General features: G+C 41.2%; 1 protein-coding gene across 12 annotated transcripts in view; it reads right to left on the bottom strand.

The window, feature by feature from the left end:
- syne1b (spectrin repeat containing, nuclear envelope 1b) overlaps nucleotides 1-24317 on the bottom strand; it is a 95770-nt gene that overhangs the window by 1425 nt on the left and 70028 nt on the right. For 8 of the 12 annotated variants that reach the window (XM_051949525.1, XM_051949522.1, XM_051949551.1 and 5 more), the window contains 46 exons: nucleotides 24144-24297; nucleotides 23919-24047; nucleotides 23669-23824; nucleotides 23153-23362; nucleotides 22818-22919; nucleotides 22570-22689; nucleotides 22165-22365; nucleotides 21866-22039; nucleotides 21031-21162; nucleotides 20585-20781; nucleotides 20258-20390; nucleotides 18844-19026; nucleotides 18524-18673; nucleotides 18100-18276; nucleotides 17840-17995; nucleotides 17584-17739; nucleotides 17272-17442; nucleotides 16922-17055; nucleotides 16584-16788; nucleotides 16280-16462; nucleotides 16024-16170; nucleotides 15775-15929; nucleotides 15343-15490; nucleotides 15168-15262; nucleotides 14830-15064; nucleotides 14488-14682; nucleotides 13918-14043; nucleotides 13567-13722; nucleotides 12646-12804; nucleotides 11897-12063; nucleotides 11628-11790; nucleotides 10936-11123; nucleotides 10711-10861; nucleotides 10367-10549; nucleotides 10059-10196; nucleotides 9279-9470; nucleotides 8824-9151; nucleotides 8302-8370; nucleotides 7452-7579; nucleotides 7058-7184; nucleotides 6436-6647; nucleotides 5142-5342; nucleotides 4905-5033; nucleotides 4090-4302; nucleotides 3096-3188; nucleotides 2141-2199 (listed from right to left, as the gene is read on the bottom strand). In XM_051949525.1, the coding sequence (XP_051805485.1) occupies nucleotides 2141-2199; nucleotides 3096-3188; nucleotides 4090-4302; nucleotides 4905-5033; nucleotides 5142-5342; nucleotides 6436-6647; nucleotides 7058-7184; nucleotides 7452-7579; nucleotides 8302-8370; nucleotides 8824-9151; nucleotides 9279-9470; nucleotides 10059-10196; nucleotides 10367-10549; nucleotides 10711-10861; nucleotides 10936-11123; nucleotides 11628-11790; nucleotides 11897-12063; nucleotides 12646-12804; nucleotides 13567-13722; nucleotides 13918-14043; nucleotides 14488-14682; nucleotides 14830-15064; nucleotides 15168-15262; nucleotides 15343-15490; nucleotides 15775-15929; nucleotides 16024-16170; nucleotides 16280-16462; nucleotides 16584-16788; nucleotides 16922-17055; nucleotides 17272-17442; nucleotides 17584-17739; nucleotides 17840-17995; nucleotides 18100-18276; nucleotides 18524-18673; nucleotides 18844-19026; nucleotides 20258-20390; nucleotides 20585-20781; nucleotides 21031-21162; nucleotides 21866-22039; nucleotides 22165-22365; nucleotides 22570-22689; nucleotides 22818-22919; nucleotides 23153-23362; nucleotides 23669-23824; nucleotides 23919-24047; nucleotides 24144-24297 (7380 nt within the window). The remainder of the gene's footprint in view (nucleotides 1-2140; nucleotides 2200-3095; nucleotides 3189-4089; nucleotides 4303-4904; nucleotides 5034-5141; nucleotides 5343-6435; nucleotides 6648-7057; nucleotides 7185-7451; nucleotides 7580-8301; nucleotides 8371-8823; nucleotides 9152-9278; nucleotides 9471-10058; nucleotides 10197-10366; nucleotides 10550-10710; nucleotides 10862-10935; nucleotides 11124-11627; nucleotides 11791-11896; nucleotides 12064-12645; nucleotides 12805-13566; nucleotides 13723-13917; nucleotides 14044-14487; nucleotides 14683-14829; nucleotides 15065-15167; nucleotides 15263-15342; nucleotides 15491-15774; nucleotides 15930-16023; nucleotides 16171-16279; nucleotides 16463-16583; nucleotides 16789-16921; nucleotides 17056-17271; nucleotides 17443-17583; nucleotides 17740-17839; nucleotides 17996-18099; nucleotides 18277-18523; nucleotides 18674-18843; nucleotides 19027-20257; nucleotides 20391-20584; nucleotides 20782-21030; nucleotides 21163-21865; nucleotides 22040-22164; nucleotides 22366-22569; nucleotides 22690-22817; nucleotides 22920-23152; nucleotides 23363-23668; nucleotides 23825-23918; nucleotides 24048-24143; nucleotides 24298-24317) is intronic. The other 4 variants (XM_051949550.1, XM_051949560.1, XM_051949556.1 and 1 more) reach the window with 3 other exon arrangements.

Below are 24317 nucleotides of genomic sequence, written 5' to 3'. Positions count from 1 at the left end.
TGAAAGCAATGTTACGACAGAGTTTAACATTGTGATCTACATGCTGACTGAGACTGGGTGGATAAACACACTTACAAAGACAGTCACAAAACAGTCCTCAAGGCAGACATACTGCAATCCTGCACCACACGAGTACATTTAATATGTGAGCTTGCATTCCTTTGCAGAAGGTGTTAGGATAAAAGACAAAAGGCATGCTGCAAGTATCAGCAGAGTATTAACGCATTCTTGTTTTTAACAACGGACTCTGAAAGTTTGTGTCCTGTTGAAAAATGCAAAGCATGCCGAGGCAAGGAGAGCATAGCGATTAGAAACAGCTTCTCGGACAAGGTAGTTTTGCTCTGTGTTTTTAAGTAGCAGTTTGGGAAAAATTCAATTTCTTAAACAGAGTTAGATGAGAATTTTGGTACCACTTTATAACGTGTGGTGTTAAATATGAAGCTGGAGCTAAGGAGACTGCCTAAAGACTGGGAGGAGGGGGAAACAGCCAGCCTGACTGTTTCTAACCACCTCCACGGCTAAATAAGAAAGCTCTCAGCACAAAAATAAATAAGCTTTTATCACAAAATGTTATTATACTAACTTTACTCTCTCATTTAGCCCTCCGAACCCCAAAATCTGCTATTCTGCTGGGAAAAATAACCAAAAACCTGCTGAAAATCCTGATATTTTATCAGTCACTTCAATCTACAATCTCTCAATTACAAATGTGCTCCAAAATAAACAGTTTAGAGTAAAAAGCACCCAGTAAAAACACTAAAAATTCTGCGTATCTCTGCACAGCTAATAAACTACGATTGACTCAGCAAACAAACAAAATATTGAGGGACTTCTGAGTTGAACTGCAGGCTGTGCTTACACAGAGCAGAGAGTAAACATGTATGGAAATTATTTACAGAAATCGAGAGGAAAATAAAATGTACTTGAGCCATTAAATTAATGTTGCACGGCTCCAAAACCATATATAAAGGAGTAAGTTGTGAGCAAGAAATTAAATATCTTTCCAGCGCTGATTTGCAGAGTAGGAAAAATATGTAGTTATTTTTTAAAATTTAGTTATGATTTATTGCATTAGGAGTCTGTCAAAAGACAGCTTTGAATTCTCTCTACATTTAGCCATGATTGTGCATTTCCAAAGAGGTGCAGGACTTTATACTTCAGTGAAAAAAAAGAGCTTACAGTGAGTAAAAATGTAGGACAACAAGAAGCTGCTTGGGGTTCAGAGGGTAAAAGTCACCATCACCTCAGTAAAAACTGTCTTCTTATAGCCTCAAACGTTAGACAACATGGTCACTTAAAGGGAAGTATACATATTAGAAGCTTACTTACATACCTACTGTGACAAAACGCATTAAAAACATATTGTTAATAACTGGGACAAATGAGGCCAGCTATGTTCTTTAAGCGTATTTCTTAAAGTCAGTCACTCCAGGAATGCATGAGCAAAAATGACGCATGATTCACACTCAGGCTGTGCTTTGTTGTTACCAAAAGTGCCCCTTTACCACTTCACAAATGGAGACCTGAGAGGTGAGACTCACAGATGACAGACTGAGGGGGGGAGATGGTGGATAGTCAGTGAGATAGCAGCAGCAGAAGAAGAAGAAATGTCACATACAAAAGAGAGAAACACAGATAGAGATAGCGCGAGAGAGAGAAAGAGAAACTGCAGCCTTTGCATTGTTCATTGCAGACATTTACTGGCTCGGCAACTTAAGGGGAAAAAAAGGTGTGTGTGTGTGTGTGTGTGTGTGTGTGTGTGTGTGTGTGCTAGCAAGGGAGAGTTAGACGTAGAGAAGTATTTGTGTTAAGACACGCCGTCCGGTTAGCGATATTAAGCAGCCAAAGACTGGCGGAGAAGAGGCCTTGCACCATTCCTTGTGAAACTCTTTTATCAAGGACGTGTGGGGCTGCCACTCACCTCACCGCCTAACCTACACAGAGCGTCTAGACTGGCAGAAGATGATGGAATTCACTATCATGAGCTGCTAAACTGGCACAAGCGTTAATACAGAGAAATTGGGAATTGTTTTTCGTGCTTTAAATGTTGCATTAGAAAGCATGAACCGGTCTCCAAGCGCATCATGGGCTGATGAGTTCCATTATCTTCTGGTTGTGCTAGAAACCAACAGAAAGGTACCTGTGGTGTGGACTGCTCACAGAGGGTCCAGGCTGTGACAGACTACTTTTGCCCCGTTTCTGTTTGCAATGAACAGGGGGAGGGGGAGGTAAAAGAAAGAAAGTATGTTTCAGTCCAGGCAAATCAAGACAAAGCTATCGATGAAAAGAAAAAAAACCCAAAATGAGAGAAGAGCAGCAACAAAATCATACGTGAAAGGTGACAGATTTTCGTAATTACAAGGAATCTGGCTTTTCATCGTCGTGCATGATTACTTGGTATTGCTTCACTTTGTGAGTGCAATAAAGGGCAAATAGGAAGATTAAATTACGCAAAGTGATGCGTGAATCTCTCCGGTAACAGTGACATTTAGTAACATACACATAATATAAGCAATGACATGCTTATTTGGACTGATTTTCAGATAAAAAAACGAGAAAATACCGCTTTCTCATCCTTGTTGCCGACAATACACAACAAATATGAAGTCATGCTTGCTACATCACAAAACCAACGACATGTTCTGTGCTTGTATGATCATTTTAGCCAGTATTACTAAAAATACCACTACAGGGAAAAAACAAACTAGAGTGAGAAGAATTTAGAGGAAAGTCTCAGTGAGAGGAAAGGTTTCAGTCTGGAAGAGAAAAAGAGACAACTGGGGCAGAACTTAAAAGGCTGCCAAGAAAAGGAAGGAAGAAATAATAAAAGTTAGAAAGAAAGGATTCCCAAGATTCTCTGGGAATAGAAATCGTGCGACAAGAGTAAAAGGTTGGGAAAAGGTTCAGAATCCAGAAGGAGGGAGTGTAAAGCAGGTCGTGGAGGTGTAGAAAGGGTGTGAGGAAAGATCTTGGGATGACAGGGATGAATCTGGCCTTCAACGGGGCGTTCGGGGCACAAGTTACTGTCCTAGCAGGGGGGTTTACCAAACACCTGGTTCTCATAGAGCAGCATTACAGGGAGGGTTAAACGTTACCGATCGTCGCCGACTTGGTGTACTCCTTCCTGATACAGGACTGAGGGAACCAGATGTGTCTAACTCATCAGCAGACGACCAAGAGGACAGATCCTGATGATTCACAAACATTTACAAAGACAGAGACAGAAAGAGAGAAACATATGAGATATCTGGTAGTGGTGGGTGTATCGGCAGGCCTAAGATGTTCCTAATGTGGTTCTCCGATGAAAAAATGGACCTTCTGATTAGTTAAAGCTGAGGTAAACTGTGATATTTTGGAGTCATTGGGCAAAAATTCTGCGCCAATCCTTCAGCAGATTATAATTCATGTGGTCTGAGAGCAAGCTAGATTCTACACCTCCTTCTGGCTCATTTTTCAGGTTTTAGAAGATGCAGGGGATGACAGGAGACTTTGGCCAATCACTTTTAAGATCAGATCAGTGGATAAACTATAAAAAGCAACAAAGCCTCCCAGGACAGTTGTATCTTCAACATCCAGCATTTGCTTTTACTTTATCTAGATTTCTAATTACTGCAGCTGTAGTATTTCCCAAAATCTAATTTAGAAAACAGAGAACAAGCCAGACTCATGTAAATCCCAGGAAATTACCCAATACTACCTAGAAAGTAAAACTGTTTGCTGTTAACAATGAAGTCTTGGCTGGTAACTCTGCATTTATTTACTAATGAGAAAATTGACAGATGAAAACCTAAAACTTGACAAAGGAAAAAAAAAACCACTGTAGAGTTCTTTGTTTCGACAGATGTCTGTAAAACTTTGGCTTCCTAATGAAGAATCCTGAAAAAGTGGCCCATAAATGTTGGCCCCTAATGCAAGGAAGGCATAAAAGAAAACACAAATCAGACGATTAACAAAGTATAAAATCTGGAGCTTTTGACCGAGAAGCAGACTAAAGGAGTAAAACAGCTAATCAACTACACTATATTTAAATTCCTTGTAAAGCTAAAATATATGATAAATATAAAAGGCAGCTTTGATTCAGGGCTCTACCTGTTGACTGCTTGTGATGTCCAGGATCTTGGCCAGCTCTCGCAGGTCTCGGGTCACTTCCTTCAGCAGCAGTTTGAGGCGGTTCCCAATGACGTGAACTTTCTCTTTGGCCTCCAGGCAGTCGCTGCCCTGAGAGTTGACCAGCAACTGGAGGGACATGTCTTGTAGGGAGGCGACTTTGAGCTGAGAGTCCAGCAGCTCCTGGCGGATTTGCTGTGGGGATTTTAGATTTCAGACGTAATTTCAAAAACAATAGTAGAAACATTTACGTGGTCCTCTTGCATTGGATTCGACGTAAGGTTCTTGAGTGTTGTCATTTCACTTAAATACAGCACAAATATAAGAAAACAAGCTGCAGTTTGTAGGCTGAAGGGTTAGTAATTTCCATAGATTGTGCATAAAAGATGGATGCAGCCTCCAGGTCTGACAAATAAAGGCAATGCAGAAGTGCTTTAAATCTGCACGATTTCGAACAACCAGAAGGGGGCGACACCTCAACCTGCAACTGTATAGGAATCTATGAGAATATGACCCCACATATCCCTCAAATTATTACCTTAGTAAACATTTTTCTCATGACTTTATGGTCCAGATATCTAGTTTCAAGCCTCCTTCAGTAGAGTAAGATGTTCATTTTAGAAACTATGGAACCATTTAGAGAAAAAAAGAACATAAAGGAGGGTATGATCCAGTCTTGGTGGCCAAATGCCAAATTTGAGGCTTCAAAATGGCACTCCACAAACCAATGGGTGATGTCATGGAGGCTACATACATCTTTAACACACAGCATATGGTAATAATGATATGTTCCATACCGTGAGTGTTTTATGATGCTCATGTAGAGTGTCACTGTCCTGGATCGGGTCAATGGGAACCACCTCATTCCTCCTGCGATCGATGTTTTCCAACCAGAGCAGCAGACCGTGGCTCATCTCATGGAAGTCCTGTTGATCAAGATGTAGATCAGACTCAACAACCGTACATATATGAGAAAATCCACGCATGAAACTAAACGATTGCATATCAAGGTGAATGTCCTGAATGGCACTCACTTGACATTGCATTAGAGCTTCCTGCAATGAAGACCTCCACTCCTCCAGCGAGCTGCCTAGTTTGTCCCAGTGGTTGTTCATGTCTTTCAGTTTGGCTTGTAGCTCTCTGGACTCCTCAGTGTCTGACTGCAGGAACTCAGCACTGCACAGGTTGATGGAAAGCACGATGGCCTTGCGCTTGTCATACGCCTTTTGCAGTTCCTGCAGACAAACATGCTATAGTTAAGGACTGCGGGCAGCCATGGAAACTTATAAATTATATAAAAAAACACAAAAAATGGCCATAATACCAGGAACAAAATAAAGATCCCAAGTGGACAAACTAATAGAGTTGAGACAAGGCATCAAGGTGATTTTGACACTCCAGATTCTGAACTAACCCTTGTGCTCAGTCTTTGAATATCGCTTGTAAGTCAAATTCATCTACACTAAGAGAAAAAGGGAAATTAAGCTATAGAAAAAAGACAAAAAGCAACATTAATTAAAATGTTAACAAATAAAAAAATATATGGGACTGTTCAAGCGTACTTCCTTTCTGGAAGACGATATTGAAAAAACTGCAGGAGTGGCTTAAATTACCTCTACAAGAATCACCTCAGCCATGTCTGTCAAATCAAATCAAATCAAACTTTATTTATATAGCACTTTTCATCCATTTAAAATGCAACACAAAGTGCTTCACAAAATAAAAGAATAAAACAACAGAGAGAATAAAAAACATATACTGTCAGGTGATACATTTCATATACCATCAAGCCTGTGTAAGGCAGAGCGTAGATTGATTTGAACAGGCTGTATGGTAGGGGCCAGAATCATTTTATGGAACTGGAAGAACCAATGCAAGCCAGAATTTGCAGAATGGCTTAAGCTTATGACAGACAGTTGCTTTTGAGAATTTGATTGTCAGGGTAAACAATGTCCCAAGTAAAATTAGCCAAATGTGACAGGCTTTTCTGGTTCACATTAGTGATGCAAAACATCTGTATAAAATCTATGATATTCATAAATTGTAAAATTGATACGTGATTGCTGCTCTTTTTTCATTGTCTGTTTTTTTTGTGTTTTGTTTGTTTGTTTTTCTTTACTGACTCATGGTCACCACATATCTTGTCCGCATCATCTTGAGTAATGCATCAGCTCTTTTGTTTTTTGATTGTTCTTATTAATTTAAATATTTTTTTTGCTGTTTGTTTCTGTTGGTGTAAAATTAATACAAACTTTAATGACAAAAAAAAAACAATTAAACTATTAAACACACAGTGCAAAGGCCCAGTGAAAAAGAAAAGTGTAACACCTTGAGCTTTTTGATGCGTAGTTCAATCGTCTGGATGTCCGTGCTCAGGTCGAGCCTTCGCTGCTGCTCCAGCTCTTCCTCCGTTTCTCCCAGCCAAGTCCAAATGTTGTTGAGGTCAGAGTTCAGCTGCTGCCACTGCTGCTGGTTCTGCTTCGTACGCATCTCTTTACTGAGGTCCTGAGCCTGCAGGAGCTCCCAGCGCTCAATAACGCCTAGAAAGCAGGGAGTGAAATACAAAAAAAATAAGAAAAAGGTCAGGCGATAAAGACTGTGTGAGCTGAATTTACCAGAGCGCGTCTCACTGGGTGTAAGCTTGACAACATATACACATTTAAAATCTTTCAATTTAAGGAACATTACTCTTTTAAACCCTTGGCTACTGTCAAAGTAATTTCACCGCCTTTACTTTTGAGCTCTTAACATGGTCATTGTAAGGACTCATATATGTTGTGTCATATATGTACATATGTTATATTTATTTCAGATCAGCCCAGGTTATCCAGATCTTCCATTATTTGATGTGGTAATATGTGTACTGTTTCAGACTAGGCTCTAAGGGTTAATTTAAATATATGGTAATGTAGGATCTATGGACGCAGAAAATGTTTTGGTGAAATATTACCTGATGTCTGGGACTCTGAGCTACTGGGATCTGCCAGTCCAGACACTGTATCCTCTTCCTCCTTCAGCTCAAAGCCCATCCTCTTCACTGCGTCGATGCTGCCACGACACTCACCCAACAGCCGCATCTACAGAGCAGATGGATGTCCGGTTACCACAAGCAGCGTAGTACTCAATAATCAGGTAAACACTCCATTAAAAGTAATATTTGCGGTGTCACAAAATATGACATTATTAAAAAAAATAAAGAGTTTGTCAGGTCTTATTTCAAGTTGTTGGTTGTTATACTGCATAAAAGAGGATACAGAAGAATTGAATATGCTTTAATGTGCAGTTCAGTGCAAAAAAAGGCTTGATGGACTTTTGTTTTGATCTGCAGTTTGAATAACACATACATATCCCATATATGAGGCGTCCAGTTCTGTGCTTGTGGGAGTTCTGCTGCGGCTGCTTTCCATTTGTTGCAGGTGGAAACGGGTGACATCAAGAGGGTGAATTTGAGAGTCTCCAGATGCGACCTCCCCTGTTGACACATCATCAACTGGTCAGCTTTTTAGCATGCAAACAAATATTCAGCCATAGTGACTATTTGAAATATGCTAAACTACCCAAGAAAAGGCCCAGTTCAGATAGAGAAACACAACAGCAAAAAAATAAGTAGACAGGACTGCAGATTGGTTTTCCTGACCACTTGTCATTCATGGTGCAGTTAACAAGCCACAGTGCTCCTTTGTCTGACTTGCATCGGGAGCCGCATCCCTCATTTCTAATAATTGAGAGATCTTTTTCTGTGTGAACTGAGTCTATGGAAACTTCAAACAAATCTGCAATCCCTTCTATTAGATTCTACCAGTTGAGACTTGCTCACTGTGACAAAAAACAACATGCTTTTCTGAAACAAAATGCACATGAAACCAATCCAAACAGGTTAGCTACACAGCACACTGCAAGTCAAACAAAAGTAAGAAAAGCCAGTTAGAAAGAAGGGTTAGGCTGAATTCCATTTCTGTTCTGCTGAATTAGAGCCCAACGCAGAACCAGCGAATTCAAGAGATAAAAATGGAATTGATCCTATCCCCTGGTGTTAGGAAGTGGTGCCATTGTGCCCAAAATGTGTATAAGAGAGGAAACCAACACAAATCAACAAAGCCGGGGAATACGCTATTAAGTGTGATATCACTCAGAGTGAGGCTGTTATTTCTGGCCCCAAACACAAGTGGCATGCTGGGGTCTGCTGTTGCCTACCAGTGGAGGACCTCAGTGTTTGTTCTGTTAGTTTAACATAGGCCTCAGGGCTCTCTGGGATCACTACATCTGGAAGAAACGTTATACAGTACACACATTCAGCAGTGGGCTTGACAATGTTTGACTGATTAACTGGTCTTCATCTGCTGTCTTTAACCTTGTTGATGCACCGACATGTGGATGGAGCTCGCTGCACAGTCACAGGAAAAACATTCACTTTCTGTCCTAATATTTCAGTCCTTACAGAGCCTTAATGCATTATTGTTTTGTTTTGTATATGTAGGTAAATCATCCTTTTAATTTGGTTTCTCAAAGGGTCAAAACATTTTGCAAGTTAGCAGTAAACATCACGCTCATGAATAAATTCAGACTAAAGACATTTCTTTCTTTCAACTATGACATCAAACATCAAAAACAGCCAGTGTTTTTGCACAGATTTACCCTGGTTACAAGCAAATGTTTATTAAAAGTCAGACAAATGTCTTTTACTTTGCAAAACAGTGAATGTATAAGGAAACTAACCTGACAAGCCTGAGGCAGGACGCTGGAGGAAGTCTCCCTCCTCACTCTGCTGCTCTCTCAGGGCTCTGCTGGCGCTCTCCAGCCCTCGGCTCAGGTCGTAATCATGGTCCCACTCCAGGGGAATGGAGTCCACGCTTGCCGGGGTGTCTCTGCCCGAGCGCTCGGTCCGGAGCTGAGCTGCCAGGGAGGCTGAGCGACCGGAGGAGGGCAGAGGTGATAGGAAGCCATCCCCCAGACGTTCACTCCATGGCAGGCTGGACAAATCACAGGGTTCATCCAGCTCCAGCTCACGATCCGAGAATGACACCTCAGTATCATCGTCTGCAAGCTAAAGATAAAGGAAAGGTCAAGAAATTAACACTTTATGCACAACATTTAAGCACTTACAATAGAAAATAACTACTCAGATGAATATAAATTGTAATTCTTTAGTTGGTTTAAATCTAAAGTCTTACAGGAAGGCGAATGAGCTTCTTGTAGTAGCGCTCCACTCGACCAAAAACCTCCTGGCAGTAGCGTTGCAGCTCTTCCAGCTCTTCCTCGATGACAGCAGCATCCAGAGGTTCACTCTTCTCTATCAGCGCCTCCCCCTGGTGGAAGATGTGTTCGATCTTGGCTGTTGTCAGAGAAATCTCCTGCTGGAACGACTGTGGAACAAGAGGAGGACGAATGTTTAATTCAAATTGCAGAGTTCTCAAAAATGCACATTTTCACATTTCACATTCACCTTTGCTCACTGGTTAATTAATTAATTTTAATGTTCAAAATGACTTGTGTGATAATTATCTTCCAATATCAACTATGCAATGTCAGCCAAGCTGCTCTTCATGTTGGTAAATATCCAAATATCTGACAAGTTTCTGAATCGTTAGAAAATTTGTAGAAAAATAAAGGATAAAAAGTTTTTAGATAGATTTTCAAACTCATCAAGAGCTGGAAATCCTGATTTTTTTAAAGTAAATATGTAGGCCTTCTACATTACAACCTAAATAATGAAAGAAATTATCACTTTTTAAATTGAATAAAACCATACATTTATGTCATCATTTAAGAAGAATAAAAAACTACATTTTTTATTTTGCATGTCAGTGTGCGAAACACTCCTCAAACTCGAATAAAATCCGAAACTACAACAGATCTAAAAATATACAGACATATCAAGTAGGCAATAAAAAGTAAAGAAATCTCAAAGTCTTTAAAAACTACATGGATCTGAAACATTACAACAAACTTACCCTGAGTTGTTTGATCTTGGCTTGAATGTCACACTCGGAGAAGTGCTCGATGTTGGTCAGCTGCAGGTCCATCTCTGTCAGCCAAACCAAAATGCCGTCTCTGGCGGTCTCGAACTCCTCTCTCTGAGTGATAAAGTGCTGCATATTCAAGAAATAGATGCTGCCGTTAGAATCATGCAAACACTGTGGACAAACAGTCAAAACACACATCTAACATAAAAGTGGAGAAGATGTAAACTTAAATCAAATCAAAATGAAATGAAAACATGATTGTAGTAATATATAAAGTAATAGTAGGGATATTGCACCTTGAGCCTGCGAAGGATGGACGCCACCCTCTTCTGCAGGTTGTCCCATCGCTGATTGGCATCATGAGCCATCTCCCTCAGACGACAGGAAGAGTCAGTGCGGTTCTCTCTGGCCAGGCGGCGGTATTGCTTGTTGATTAATTCCAGTTGGGTCAGGCTTTCGTGAACTTGTCTCTGGAAGGCCTGAAGGAACCCAAATAAACATGTTTGTCAGGAAAAACTGGCTTAAAATACACTTTAGAGTTGCAACAATCAGCACTATTTTTGTGAGTCAACAGAGGGTCGAGTTATCCTTCATTCTGTGATGTGTTTTTAATTGGTAACACAGAATAATTATGAAATACCTCAAATTTCTTTAGCTCCTCCTTGGCTACAGTGTACAGGACACCGGAGGAGTTGGGCAGAGCTGCAGTTTTCTCTGAAGTGGCCAGCCACTCCTCGAAATGTGCAAAGTCATCTAGGAATTTCTGCCATAAACGCCACGTCTCCTCAATCCTAACAGAAGTAAATGTTAGTAGAATACAGCATTTATGTACCCATATTATTCACACTTATAACTATCCGCTTACCTTAGTCTCCTCTCCATAGACAAGGCACAGATGCTCCTCCAGCGGCGATCAAGGCTACGAGTTGCCTGCTGGATGGAGTCGCACTCTGCATCGGTGGCACAGGCGTCACAGTCGTGCAGAAGCACCTCACACAGATTCAGTACAGACGCCACTCCTGTACTGTGCTTCTCTATGTCCCGCTGAAGCTCCTAAATGGCAGGAATAGAGTGACAAAGAGTGACTATGAGTGAGTATGAATAACAATGAGAAAGGAACAAAGGGCTGAAACTTTGTGAAAATGATGGTGGATGAATGTATTTTCATCAATAAATCTGACAAATTGTTTGTGCAGCAGTACTGTTACTCAATACATAAATACAATACTACACACATAAAGCATTTCCCTTTCACGTTTTCAGAAACTGCATTTTACAAAACCATTACAGAGGCCTGTTGCACCTCTGCTGTAAAGAGGTCTGCATGCCTATTTGCCATTTATTGAAGTTGTTCCACACGATAAACAAAGAGCTAAAGGAAGAAGATAAAAGGAAACTTAAAACCAGGAGAATAGTAGGATTCAGTACTTAAATGTGAACTAGTGAAACTCAGTATTAATCTGAGGCGACAGGTTAACAGTGAAGTGTTTATGATATATTAAAAATCTATGATGCATGCTGCACATATCTTAAGCACTACATAGTATATGAGGTCACCTGCTGCAGATCGAGCTTCCTCTGAATCTCCTGGAAGTCACAGGAATCGTAGGCGATGGGTTTGGACAGCTCGGTCTCAATGTGAGCGAGCCAGGAGCGCAGGCTGCTCATGTTTTTATCCAGCTGCTGGACGGCTACCAGAGTTTCTCTCAGCTTCTTCACTCTGTTAACATAATTAGTCAGCAGAATTACCCTCAAAATATCCCAGCAGGGAACAGACACAGCAGAGCAAACTTTCTACGCAGGTGTGAGTGGGAGTGTTTCCTCACCGAGCTCCAATTAGATCCAGGAGATGCTGCCAGCGGTCGCTGACTTTGTTGAGTTTTTGTTCTATTTCATTGGCTTTGCTCTGGTGGCTGGCTCTGGCCAGGCGTTCTCCCAACTGATGCAGCTGCAGCTTGTTGTCCTCAGCCACTGTGATCTCCTCCTGGTAGTCCTGAGAAACAATACAATTTCAAAACTATTATTGCAGTTGTAAAAGCAACAGAAGAAGAATAAGAAGCTACTCCAACGAAGCAGACAGTAACACATCTGTTTGAGTTGTGTTTATGAGCAATTAATTTGTGGGATGCACAAATATTTAAGAGGCAAGACAAGAAATATGAAATCTGTAGGGAGAAAGCACAGAGATGTCAAACTAAAGTGGAGCACACAGATGCAGCTGGTCTTCTAACCAGCTGTAATGTTGTGAAACATATGTCCTCACAGCAATATATGCATACATTGCTGTATTTTGGTTTATCATCACTTGCCGATTCTTTAACTGAGAATTATGGTTTTCAAATGAGACAGGAGAAAAAAAGGGGAAAAAAAGGATGATAGCCACATTCACTGGATACAATAATCCCAAACATTTTAGACAGGAATAAAGAAGATAATGAGAAAAGCAAATACCAACATAGTGATAAGTAGCCAAGTGAAAGCAGCATTTTAACAACTAACTGTACTAATGCCAATTTTGCAGTAAGACACGTCTGAGTGATTTGTGCCCATTAGGTCACGTATTTACAGTATTTACCTTGCGGAGCTTCTCGATCATCTCCTCAATGCTGATGTCTCCATTCTGGGACACTTTGCTCTCCATGTTGGTGAGCCACTCGCAGAGCTCCTTGTGCTTCTCGTTGAACACAGTCCACTCATTCAGCTTCTCGCTCACCTGCTGCCTGCGGAGCGACAGCTGCAGAAGCACAGCAAAACAAATACAAAGTTAACAGCATCTCTGTGCGAAGTGCATGAAAACAATCACTACATGCACATTCAATTGAAGCAAATGCAAACAAAAATGTCTCAAAAGGAAGCAGTGTTACAGAGATCACTGCTTCATTTGCATCACGCAGATCGTGTGTGAGGCTGTGCTTCCTGTGTGTGCGTTTTATCTAGTCCACACAGGATGTGACTCTGAAAAAAAAAAGGTTTCAGGTTTTCTGTACTGTCTGACTGCAGTGAAGTTAACTTTGCATGCAAAAGTTACTGACGCAGACAGCAAAATTTAAGTTAAAAGGCCATGCTAAGTTAAATTGTAATAATCCAAAGAACACTGCATACTGTACTATAACACCACTTCTTATAAATGTGTATATCAACATTAGAAAAACTCACTACTAAATATTAAATTAATATCAATTCCATCTAGCATTCTGTCTTGTATCTACAGCATATCATGAGCAATTATATTTGATGTTGGCCAAATTACACCATCTGGATGTACAGCAGTTAGGATATGACTTCCTCTATATCTTATAATGCAGTTTCACACTAGCGACACCACCTGGTGTGTGAAGGGACTGCAGCACATAACAAGAGCAAAACACAGTGATACTTGAAGGTGTTACATATGCTATGTGGTTAACAATGTGTGATACAGAATGTGTGTGCAAAGTAGTTTTTTAATGAAATACTTCTTCAGTATATTAAAACACACAGACATAGAGAGATGTACCTGGTGACAGATTTCATCCCACTGTCGATGCAGCAGCTCAATACGCTCCTGCAGCACAGAAAGGTCCTCAGCACTGATGTAGCAAGACAGAGACTCCCTCAGTACATTCAGATGAGCCAGATCACCGGTCCAGCCATCAAATGTATTCTCCAGATCCTGTTATTGAAATAAAAACAGCAAACTTATTAAAACAAGCCTTGTGATCTGAACATCAGTTCAACAGATGAGGCCAATTTAAATAATCATTCGGCAATTCTACACTTTTTTTTAATTTAACATCCTCAAAGCAATGTTAATTTGTCAACTTGCTGTTGTATAATTTGCATTTATTGAAATGACTGAAGCTGGTACCTTGCAGCGCATCTGCTCAGCCTGCAGATCTTCATGGTGATGAGGAAGGGGTTGGGAGAGTTGCCGTTTGAAGGCTCGAAGTTTTTCCAGTGATCCACAGATCCCTTTCTCACATCTCTCCCAGTCCTGTATGACACAATACATATTCCTCATTATATATGACCATATTTTCTTCTATTGTTTTAAGGAATGTCGTTTATCATGTCTTGTTGTCGTACAGTCCTGTTGAACAGTCGTTTCACTGACAAGTAAACACTAACATCTTGAATCTACACACATAAGACAAAAACAGCTGTTGCAACTGCATTCAAACTATGTAACCTAAACTTCAACAGAAAATTAGTTTACTAGTTAAACAGGAAAAAGCAAACTAGGTATTTGTACTTTCATATATTACTTTAAAACGGCTATTTGGTCTAATTTTTTTTTTTACTGAAACCACAAGTAGTTGCTACTGATAGAAAATTAGAAAAACTTAAAAGTTAAAAAGCACACATCTATACATACAAAGCAAAATACTCCTACAAATAAAACAATTACAGTATTCCTTCATGGTTTCCTGTACTACACCTTTAACAAGGTGGCCAGCTCTTTCTTCTGTTCTTCCAGGCAGATGCTCGCTTGCTTCCATCGGTCCTGGATATCAGTCAGCTCCGTCTGCAGGGCCACCTCCGCTCGGCTATCAGCAGAGAGGAGCAGCTGTCTGCCTGCCTCCACTGTCAAGATGTAGCTGCCCTGCTGACGCTGCAGCACCTTTTCCTTCAGCTGAACCAGGAAGAAAGAATTCTTATCAAGCTACAAACCTGATACAGATCCTGCTCTACCAATAAATGTAAATGTTTCTCAGAGTTGCAAATTTTATAGTATAGTATGACAGGTGTGGTATAGAGCCTGGAACAGTCTTTCATGTACCTGGACAGCATCTAGCATGGAGCGAGCTTGTTGCAGAGGGATTGTATTTCCTGACTGAAGCGCCTCTGCGGGATGGGAGACCTCTATCAGCCACTTGCGCAGCTTCTCCACCATTTCTCTGTAGCGCTGCCACTGGCGGATCAGACCGTCGATGATTCCTCGCCTCTGCTGAGCCCGACGCACGACGCCCTGCCACTGGTTACTCAGAAGGGCCAACTTCAGGTTGAACTCATCCCTGCAGGAGATTAAAGGTTTATGACAGAGTTTGGTGGTAAACAAAAAACATTTGATCATTCAGATCTGTTTGCTTTGGACACACTAAACAATGTGGACTTTACCTGTCATCTACCTGACCCTGCTCTAACATCCTCTGTCCATCACTGATGATAGAGTGAAGGATCTGCTGTCGACTGAACATCTCGGCTTGGAATAACTGCAACACAAAATATGGATAATTAATGAATCAAACAAAAGCAGATGTTTCAGAGTCTTTTACTTTCAACCAATTCTAACCTCATGGGCTTTTTGCTGTTCCATCAAACTCTGGTAGTTCCCAGAAATTTCCACCGCCAGGTTCTCTTCTGTTTGGACCAAGAACTCCATCCACGTTTCACACTTTTCAAGGAAAGTCTGCTGCTGGAGGAGGAATGACTGGAGTTTGCTGCAAGGAAAAAAATTGAGTGAATAAAAGATGCTTTTGTGATGCTAATTCATTTTAAAATCTCAGTCACAAGGGAGAGTGGCCTTCGTTGTACATTTTTAGTGTTTTGTAAGCTCTCTGTGTCTGTCCTTCATTCAGTTAATCAATTAATCTAACTTTGTTGGAGTCTTGACATTTTACTGTCATTATCATGTTTATTTTCAGAAATACAGAAGATACACAGCATTTTAATAACCCTTGGCAAAGTCTGGCACATTTTTGTTTTACCTTTGGTCAGATCATACCTGAATCTCTCTGTGGTCTGTGCTGAGGCTGTGGACCAGCTTCTGTTGAGATTCTGCATGCGCTTGATCTCTGAATCATTGAGAGGAAGCCGGTAACCGAGTTCATTGAGACGCTCTAATTCAGGGGCCATACTGCTGAACTTCAGCATCAGCCTCTGTTAGATGTAAAGAAAAAATGGTTGCATTTCTCAGCTTCTGGGTGACGAGCTGTTGATTTGTTCAACTAAGTGACAAAAAAACACAACAAACCTTGAGCTCCTCCATGCGGTCCTGGATGAGTGTCAGGTCAGTGGAGCCGTTGGGATCTTGTACCTTCAGAGCCTCCTCAGCTTCAACTATCCAGGAGCCCAGTGATTCCAGCTGATCATTGAAGGTTTCATAGTCTTGAACTCCAGTCTGGTGTAGAGGAGACAGAGATGTCAATCCAGAACATGAAAATTCACGATTCTGCCTTGCTGACTGACTATTTTATTGGACAACTTGGAGTCTAAACTAAATCTTTTACCTGCAGGGCGGTGAGCTGTCTGGTGAGCGCCTGTTCCACTGCAGAAAGCCGCTGAGTCAGAGACAGGTGGTCTGACTGGATAGCAGATGCTGCTGATGTGTCCACCTGCTGTTTCAGTTGCTCTCCAAGCTCTTGGAGAACCTGCAGCGAAGCCTGAACTGGAGCTTGAGACCGAAGCAACTCCTGAGACAAAACAGCCATGAATTTTAAAGTAAAGTATTTTTAAGGCCCTAAAACACACAATCATATATTGAACATTTATTTTGACGTAGAACTAGTCACAGTGGCACAGCCGTGTACTCACGCTGCATTCTTGGATCCAGTCAGACACTTCCTCATCAGCAACGTCCTTACTGCAGGTGGTTTTGAGGAGCTGGTCTGCCTTCTCCTCCTGCAGCTGGATGCTGCTGCAGCTCTGTTCATAAAGCTCCTTGTAGCGCTGCCACAGCTGAAGCAGGCCTTTGCTGCTTCTAAGACGCTCTGCTATCTCCTCCAGTAAGCCAGTCCATCTGAGTGCAAATATGACATGGATCGATGTAAAGGTTAGTGAAAATGATATGGCAATATTTTCCCAATTTTACTCAATGAACTATTAAAATTATTTAAAGAAGTAAGAAATGATTTAAAAAAAAAAAAGATCACCTTGCATTGACGTCCTTAAGGGCATTGTTGAGAGAATCTGACACTGAGGGGTGACACTCCCTCAGCAGTTGGTGGGTTATTGCACCAAACTTTCTCAGACTGCTCTCCTGTTTCTCCAGTTCTTCTTGCAAATCCTTCACAGGTGACAGACAAAGAGAGTGCTTAATTTACCAGCAGGGAAACGAGCAAATTTAGAAAAACTCCTCTTATGAAAAATAGAAACGTGAGCTTAATCGTAATGAGATTTCAGAAACACACACAAACACAATCAATATGAGAAAAGCTGTCTTGACGGCTAGAACAGCTGACTTGGATAATAAATCAAACACCTCCTCCTCCTCCTAATGTACCTGCAGACTTTGCACTTGCAGCTGAACAGCTTCCAGGGAACCTGTGAGGAGGCGGAAACGAGACACGGAGTACCTTCCCTCCATCAGGTAGCCATTGATCTCTTCTGAAGCCCGTTTGTACAGACTCCACTGATCCAGCACCGACTTCAGGCTGATCTTTAGCTGTCCTATCTGTTGAAGGTAAAATAAAGCGACATTGAACGGATTCAGTGGATTGTAAAGATCAGAACACATCACAGACAACCGGACAAAACAGAATAGATAGGTCCAATCTAAGTGGCACATTGGGCGAAAAGAGAGCAGTAAAATTACCAAATGGTCCAGGTTTGCCCAGGTGTGATTGACACCTTGGAGCGTCTCCATGACGATAGCGCAGGCCTCATCCGTCTTGTTCTGGACAAGAGCACAGCCTTGCTCCTCTACTCTCTCTAGCTCTTTCTCTTTTTCTTTCACCACCTCCTCCATTTCCTAAAAACAACAAGTTTTCACTTAATAAAAAAGAAAAAAACATGAAGGGGGGGGGGGGGGGGGGGCATGCTTTCATAAAACTAGAACAAATCAGTCCTACCTGACAGTCTTTGAGCGCATTCTGCACAGATGTCAGATCCTCTATCCGGTTTTTCCTCTTCAGTCTTTCTTCTTGAGTCGCCATCCAAGACTTCAGGGCCTGAACGCTGCTCTCATACTCCAGCCACATCTCCAACAGGCTCTCCAAGAACTGGATCTGCAAGTGTTTTACACAAATGAACTTAAGGTTCTGTGTCACACTGTTAAATAACGTTCTGTTCAATGCTATGGGTTTTACTGCAACAGCAGTTATGGCCTCACCCTCTCATTGATGCGGCCTTGTAGGATCTGCCACCGTCGATTCATGGCCCCCAGACGCTCAGCAAAGTCTGTCTTGTCACTGCGTTTGCTCTCCACATCCTGACCACTTATCTGAAGCACTGACTGGTTGACAAAGTCCACAGTCAGCTGCTTACAGCTCAGATCTACTCTGAAGCCCTAAAGCGAGGAAACAACAGTAGATTCACATGAAAAGTCACAGATTTAGAATTAAGAATCATAGATTATCGCTCTATCACAATCAGGTTGAGTGCACAAAAAACAATCAATTCACATGTTTAAAAACCTAAATTTGAGTTAGTTTTACCTACAAAAACAATTAATTACACTTAAAACACACTTTGAATATTGAATACAAAACTTACATATCTTTACATAGTGTTATGAATCAGAAAAAATCCACTACCTTGTATTTCTGGAGATAATCTTGAATCACATTTGAGCCGACAGCACTCTTGAGGTTTTCTTCATCCTCTTCGATGACATTCTCCATCAACGATATCCAGTTAAACAGCTCAGAAATGGCATGACGGGAGGCCAGCTTTTCCATTTGGATCTAAAAACATTAAACATAGGAGAAAATAAAAGTACATGTTGTTTCCAGTTTCAGGGCAACCTTTCAGTGAAAACCTGTGTATACTGGTGAAGCTACAGTGGAAAGGGGTAATCCTATTTGCCCCAGAGTGGCTAAGCCTGTTTAGTCTGGCCGCATGTGACACCTGATACCTGATGCAGCTTCTCCTGGACCACTGGGATGCGTGTGAGCAGCTCAGTCCACTGCGTGTCGATGCGTGACAGGTCGGAGCGTAGCACCACAGTGTCCACCTTCTTCAGTCGGAGCAGCTGGTTGCCCTCGGATACCACGGAGCTCTTCAGGCTGGACTTTCCTTCAACTTCTTTTGAAAACTCCTGACAGACAGTGATGGAAAATCATCAGCTGGTATGCAATCAAAACTATGTTATAGAGTGCGATGATATTACAGGAACAATACTACTTAAAACTACTTATAAACTGTATTATATATAATACAAAACAAAGCACTTTTTTGTCCAGTAGCTAAACAAAAAGCTAAAAAATAGACCTCAGACTTAAAGAGAACTGTGTGAAACAACTACAGACCCTTCAAACATACATCAAACTTGTGAAAACCTCTAACTTTGTCTTTGACTGAGGCACTGGCCACAAAGATAAGAGCAGTTTAGAGCGCTGCACTGTGGCTTCCCACTACTGAGTATTTAAGATGGGACAAATGCAGCAGGCTAATGTCCTAACATGGATTTACAAGTATGAATAAATCAGATATTTTTTTTTATATTTTTGTACATACCAGGGTGAGTATTCATATCCTACAAGTTTTCCTCCAAATATGAACTTTAACTAGAGACGATATCACATATTTGGCCTTTTGATACCTTGTTCTGTACCTCAAAAGTCGCAGGCTTAAAATAAAAAGGTGCACTCCGCATTCACCGTTTCGGCCCCAACACCGTGGAACAAGCTTTTAAAGTCCCATCTGTACAGACAAGCCTTAGTTGTGACATTTTATTCTTTCTCTGACGCTCTTCAATTTCTAATGTTAATGTCCCACTGTCTTTACTAATGTGTTATTGTCTTCTTTTATTACTTTATTGTTGTTTTCTAATGCTTAGTCTATTCCAATGTGTTGTAAAGCATCTTGTAACTCCAGTTTTAAAAGGTGCTACAGAAATAAAGTTTATTATTATTATACTGAACCAGGAAATATCCAGTCCATCATGCTGTTGCACTGATGTAACAGCAGCATTGTAAAACCTGTGACATTTATGCTTTTTAAACTGTATTTTGGGGCAAACTGATCAAGATTTGAAAGTTTTCTTTCATCATATTTGACTCATGATCACATACATGCCAGTTTTGTGTCCCAGTGACGATTGAAATTGCCCCTGGACAGTAGCCCAAATGATAAGACTTGCCTTTAAGGACTTGAGGTGTAGCACAGTTTAACTACCAGTACTAAAGGCATTGATACAAGCCCCAGCAGGTCAATGTTTGTAAGTCTATAAATATCGAGCACCTCCTTTGCTGGAAAAGTGACAAACTTTGGATTAATATAAGAAAATAAAACACAAATCAATAAAAACGTATTGTCTGTGGCCTTACAAGGAAAGCAGAGAGATGGTCTCTGACAGATTCCAGCTCCTGTGGGACTAAAACCGCCTGCGTGTTCCAAAACTCCAGACGTTCCAGTGCGGACTGCAGCCATTCACTGATCTCTGCACACTCCCTTTGATACCTACAAAAAATAAACAGAATTCAAATGATGTGACACAGTGACACCTTTGTAGCTTAATTATGTTCATTAGATTAGTGTTACTTTTTAGGTAAAAACATCCTTAATAATCTTTATTAATTTGCCTAATCTAGTGCCACATTTGCTCTTTTTGAATCTATGCCTAAAAGCAGTGCTGGTTCTTTTGTCTTTCTGACCTGGTCCAGTGTTTCAGGATGGCCTCGAGGCGCTGTAGCTCCTTGTTGACTTTGGAGGTGTTGTTGAGCCAGTGTTCTCCCAGCAGGGCGAGCTGATTCTCCACCGCAGGACAACAAACTGACAGTAAGAGATGTTTACCTTCATCCAGCACCTGGTAGAGCTTATGCTGGTGCTCCGCCAGTTTCCCCTTCAGACCCTTTTCACAGAGAATAAAAGAAAATCAAAAAGAAAAAAAGTGGAGTTTTGCAGGAGAAGTGGCACCAGCTGGGAATCTAAGATAAAGTATAGAGCAGATCAGAGCTACAAGAAGTGCAAGTTAACATAAAGCACCTCATCAGTCATACAACAAATCCTACCAAAAGAGCTTCTGCCATTATGACTGTATTATATCTGAAAAAAACGCAGGTATTTTATGGCTGAAATCTAAATATATGTCACTTTGTACCTGGTACAAGGAGATTCTGTCCAAAAGTCGCTCCTCGGTTTCTTCCACTAAACCCACAGAAGGAATACTTCCCTCCACCGTCTCCAGGTGTCGGTTCAGACTCTGGTAGTCCTGCATTAAACGGCACCAAGTCTGAAAAAAATAATAAATACAATATTTGAAAATCTGTTATTTTCCAAGTAAACCTCATGTTTATTCCTAGTTTATAACACTGTCAATGCATACTTTGACCACACTCTGCCCAGCCATCTCTCATCTGTCTGAAATTCTTTAGCATAAAATATGGGCATTTATATAGTTGAAGAATATAACTATTTGACTTCTCCATTATTTTTCTAATGTCGTGTGTTCAAAGATGAGACTTTTCAGGACAGCATCCTTTTTGTTCATATTTTAACTCACTCATAATGAAAGTCTATTTGACCTACGTGTCCAATACTGCAGATTGTGAATCATGACGTGATGAGAAATAACAGTGAACATTTTTAGGATTTTTATCTTAAACCGTTCCTGAGTCAATGTCATTCAAAAAGCTTCAAATTTCAATTTGTGAAAAAATTTTTGCTAAAAGTAGGTCAACTGGCAATTTAAAAAATGATTGATTTAGTGTATCAAGTTAAAATTGCATAAATGTCTTCATAAATATTCATATTGTTTGCTTTAAGAAAATCAAGCAAGTCAGAGATACTTGGCTAGGAGGCCATGGATACAAGTTAACACTGAATTTACTTTTTTCTGGACAGATTATTAATGAAGCTGTCTCTCTCCAAACAGTAACCACTTCAACACTTAACAATATCTAATTGTTTAACATAAGCTGTGCCTTCTCTGTTACCTCCAAGATACACTCCAGCTCCACTCCTTTACTGTGCGCTTGTTTCAGGACACTCTGAGCTTCAGCCAACGTTTCCTCCAAAGCTTGATTCTCTTTTGGAAGCATCAGGCCGCTGATCTTCCTGAAGTACGTCTCTGTTAGAATCATGTGGGACTCCAGACCCTGGAAGAACTCCTAGAAAAAGCAAACAGACACATAAACTCAGTAATGACCAGATCTATTTCATTCTCTCTTCTTTCATAAAAGAAAACAGGCTCAGTGTCTTCTAAGCCTACAAACTCATCAGAGCTTGACTGGACCTTATGTTTGTCCAGGTGATGCTGGACTTCCTCCACAGAGCTGGCGATGATTCTCTGATCTGCGGCCATCTTGTCCTTCGCGGTGTCCACCAGGTCGGCCAGATCCTGCAGAGCTCGTTCGTACTGCTCCTTCAGAGCCATGTTCTGGTTCAGCCCACTGCGCCGGGAGCCCACTGTCATCACCAGCTCCTCGTAAGAATCCTGGAAAGACACACAGACATTAAAAAAAATCCAGTCTGGTGTTTTTGTTTCGCTGAAAACACAAGCTCATCAATTTTATGCTGGATATGGTATGTAGATTTTCATCGCAATTTCTTCACGGTACATTCAGAAAAAAAGTAGCTTTTACCACAAAGATTTCAAACTGAGCACAACTTTGTGAGAGCCAGCGGTGACGTCTGTTACCTGTAGTTTTAGCAGTTTGTTTGCTGATATCTGATCTGCCTGTAGAGCTGCTCCTCTGGTTTTAAGCTCTGTGATTCTCTGTTCAAAGTCTTTCAGGCTCTCCTCTGCACTGGCAATGACCTGAGAGACAGGGGTGAGATGAATTAATGAAATTCAGGAATTTTCTTTTTCTCTGTAAGCTTTCCTGGGAGACAGTGAGAGTGCTGCTGTATGCAGCGCATGAATTTCTAAGCTAAGACTCTCATTACCTCCAGTTGTTTCGAGGCTGGTCTATCCATTGCTCCAGCCAGGGCTTGTAGGATCTGGCATTTGGTCTCAATTAAAGCCGTTTGGAGAAGCTGTAATTCAGTCTGTCAGACAGAAGAAAATTTAGAGAATATTTATATTAATATGTGCAGTGTACATTGGCGAATGTCTGAGTAAATAATATAACATTTACTTATTAAGCATTTTAATTTATGTTTACTGCAGATAGGAACAAATGCTTCCTGAACATTTATTAGTGCTGCAAAAATGACAATATAAATCAAAATCAATATTTAAAAGCCCTTCAAGCACAAGATGAGCACAACATTTGGCCGACCTGGTAGGCTGTGAGCTCGTGTGCTCTGGTCCTCATGTGGTCACAGCGTTGTCCCAGAGCACAACCCAGAGCTCCTAACCTCTCCTTCAGGCAGTCGAGGTTGTCCTCCAGCAGCGCTCGGTCTTCGTGTCGCATCCCTGAAGATCCAGCGAGCAGAGTCTGGCTGAGCTTCACCTCCTCCGTCACGTGCCTCACATCGTTCTCCAGGGTCTGCAGAGAAGAAGCAGTTAGGTAAATTCAAAAAAATACACAATTGCAACATTATACATAGAACATATATATCTGTAGGGTAAACTGAGAGTTTGTCAGTTTGACAGTCCAATGACAAACACAGATTTCTTTATATATGTTATTTTCTCAACTAATGCCAAACTTACACCACATAAAGATGGGTAAAGGATTCATCTTGTAGTGATTGACAGTTTTGAATTAATCCAAGGTCATGCGCATTACCAGGCTTGTGTGATTTGTTATTTTAAATCTGCAGCGATAACAAAGCTGCTGTTCCAACTGTACCTCCTGCTTTTGCAGCTGAGTCTCTGCATTTTCCGCCAGCAGCACTGATCCAGAGAAGACGTTGTTCTCGACACCATCCAGCCAGGAGGAGGTGGATGACACAGCTGTGTAGAGCTTCTGTTCCATCTGCGGCACCTGTGTCTCACCACCACCGGGCTGCAGAGACATAAGAATGATGCAAACTTCCATTAACACAACACGCTTAACTAAATGTCTTAAAAGTACAATTTAAATACAGAAATGCCGTAACCTGAGTGGTCATGTCTTCTATGGTCTGTCTGAAGTGATCATACAGAGTCTTCAGGGAGGATTTGTCTGCCTGTGCGTCGCCTTTAAACAGAGGCCCAGCTGTGGTCACACGAGGAGGTCTGGAAAACACCTGGAAATAAAAAGAAATTGGAGCTGTTTAAAAACACTGCACTTCATTTTCTATCAGAACTGTATGTTAACAATAGTGAAAACACAGTGTTTGTACCGGCTGCTTGTGGTCCTGCTCCAGGGTTTTCTGCAGCAGCTGCAGTTTAGTTTTGAGCTCCAGTCTCAAACTTTCCCATCTCTGCCTCATCTGTTCCCGTCCAGCCTGAGTTTCCCTCTCAGCCAAAGCTGCCGGTGAAAACGGCTCCGATGTACTGCAGAGTGACAGAAACAC

This window comes from Acanthochromis polyacanthus, chromosome 1 (genome assembly GCF_021347895.1).
Source record: "Acanthochromis polyacanthus isolate Apoly-LR-REF ecotype Palm Island chromosome 1, KAUST_Apoly_ChrSc, whole genome shotgun sequence".
Taxonomy (NCBI): domain Eukaryota; kingdom Metazoa; phylum Chordata; class Actinopteri; family Pomacentridae; genus Acanthochromis; species Acanthochromis polyacanthus.
This window is presented reverse-complemented; position numbering and strand designations above follow the sequence as displayed.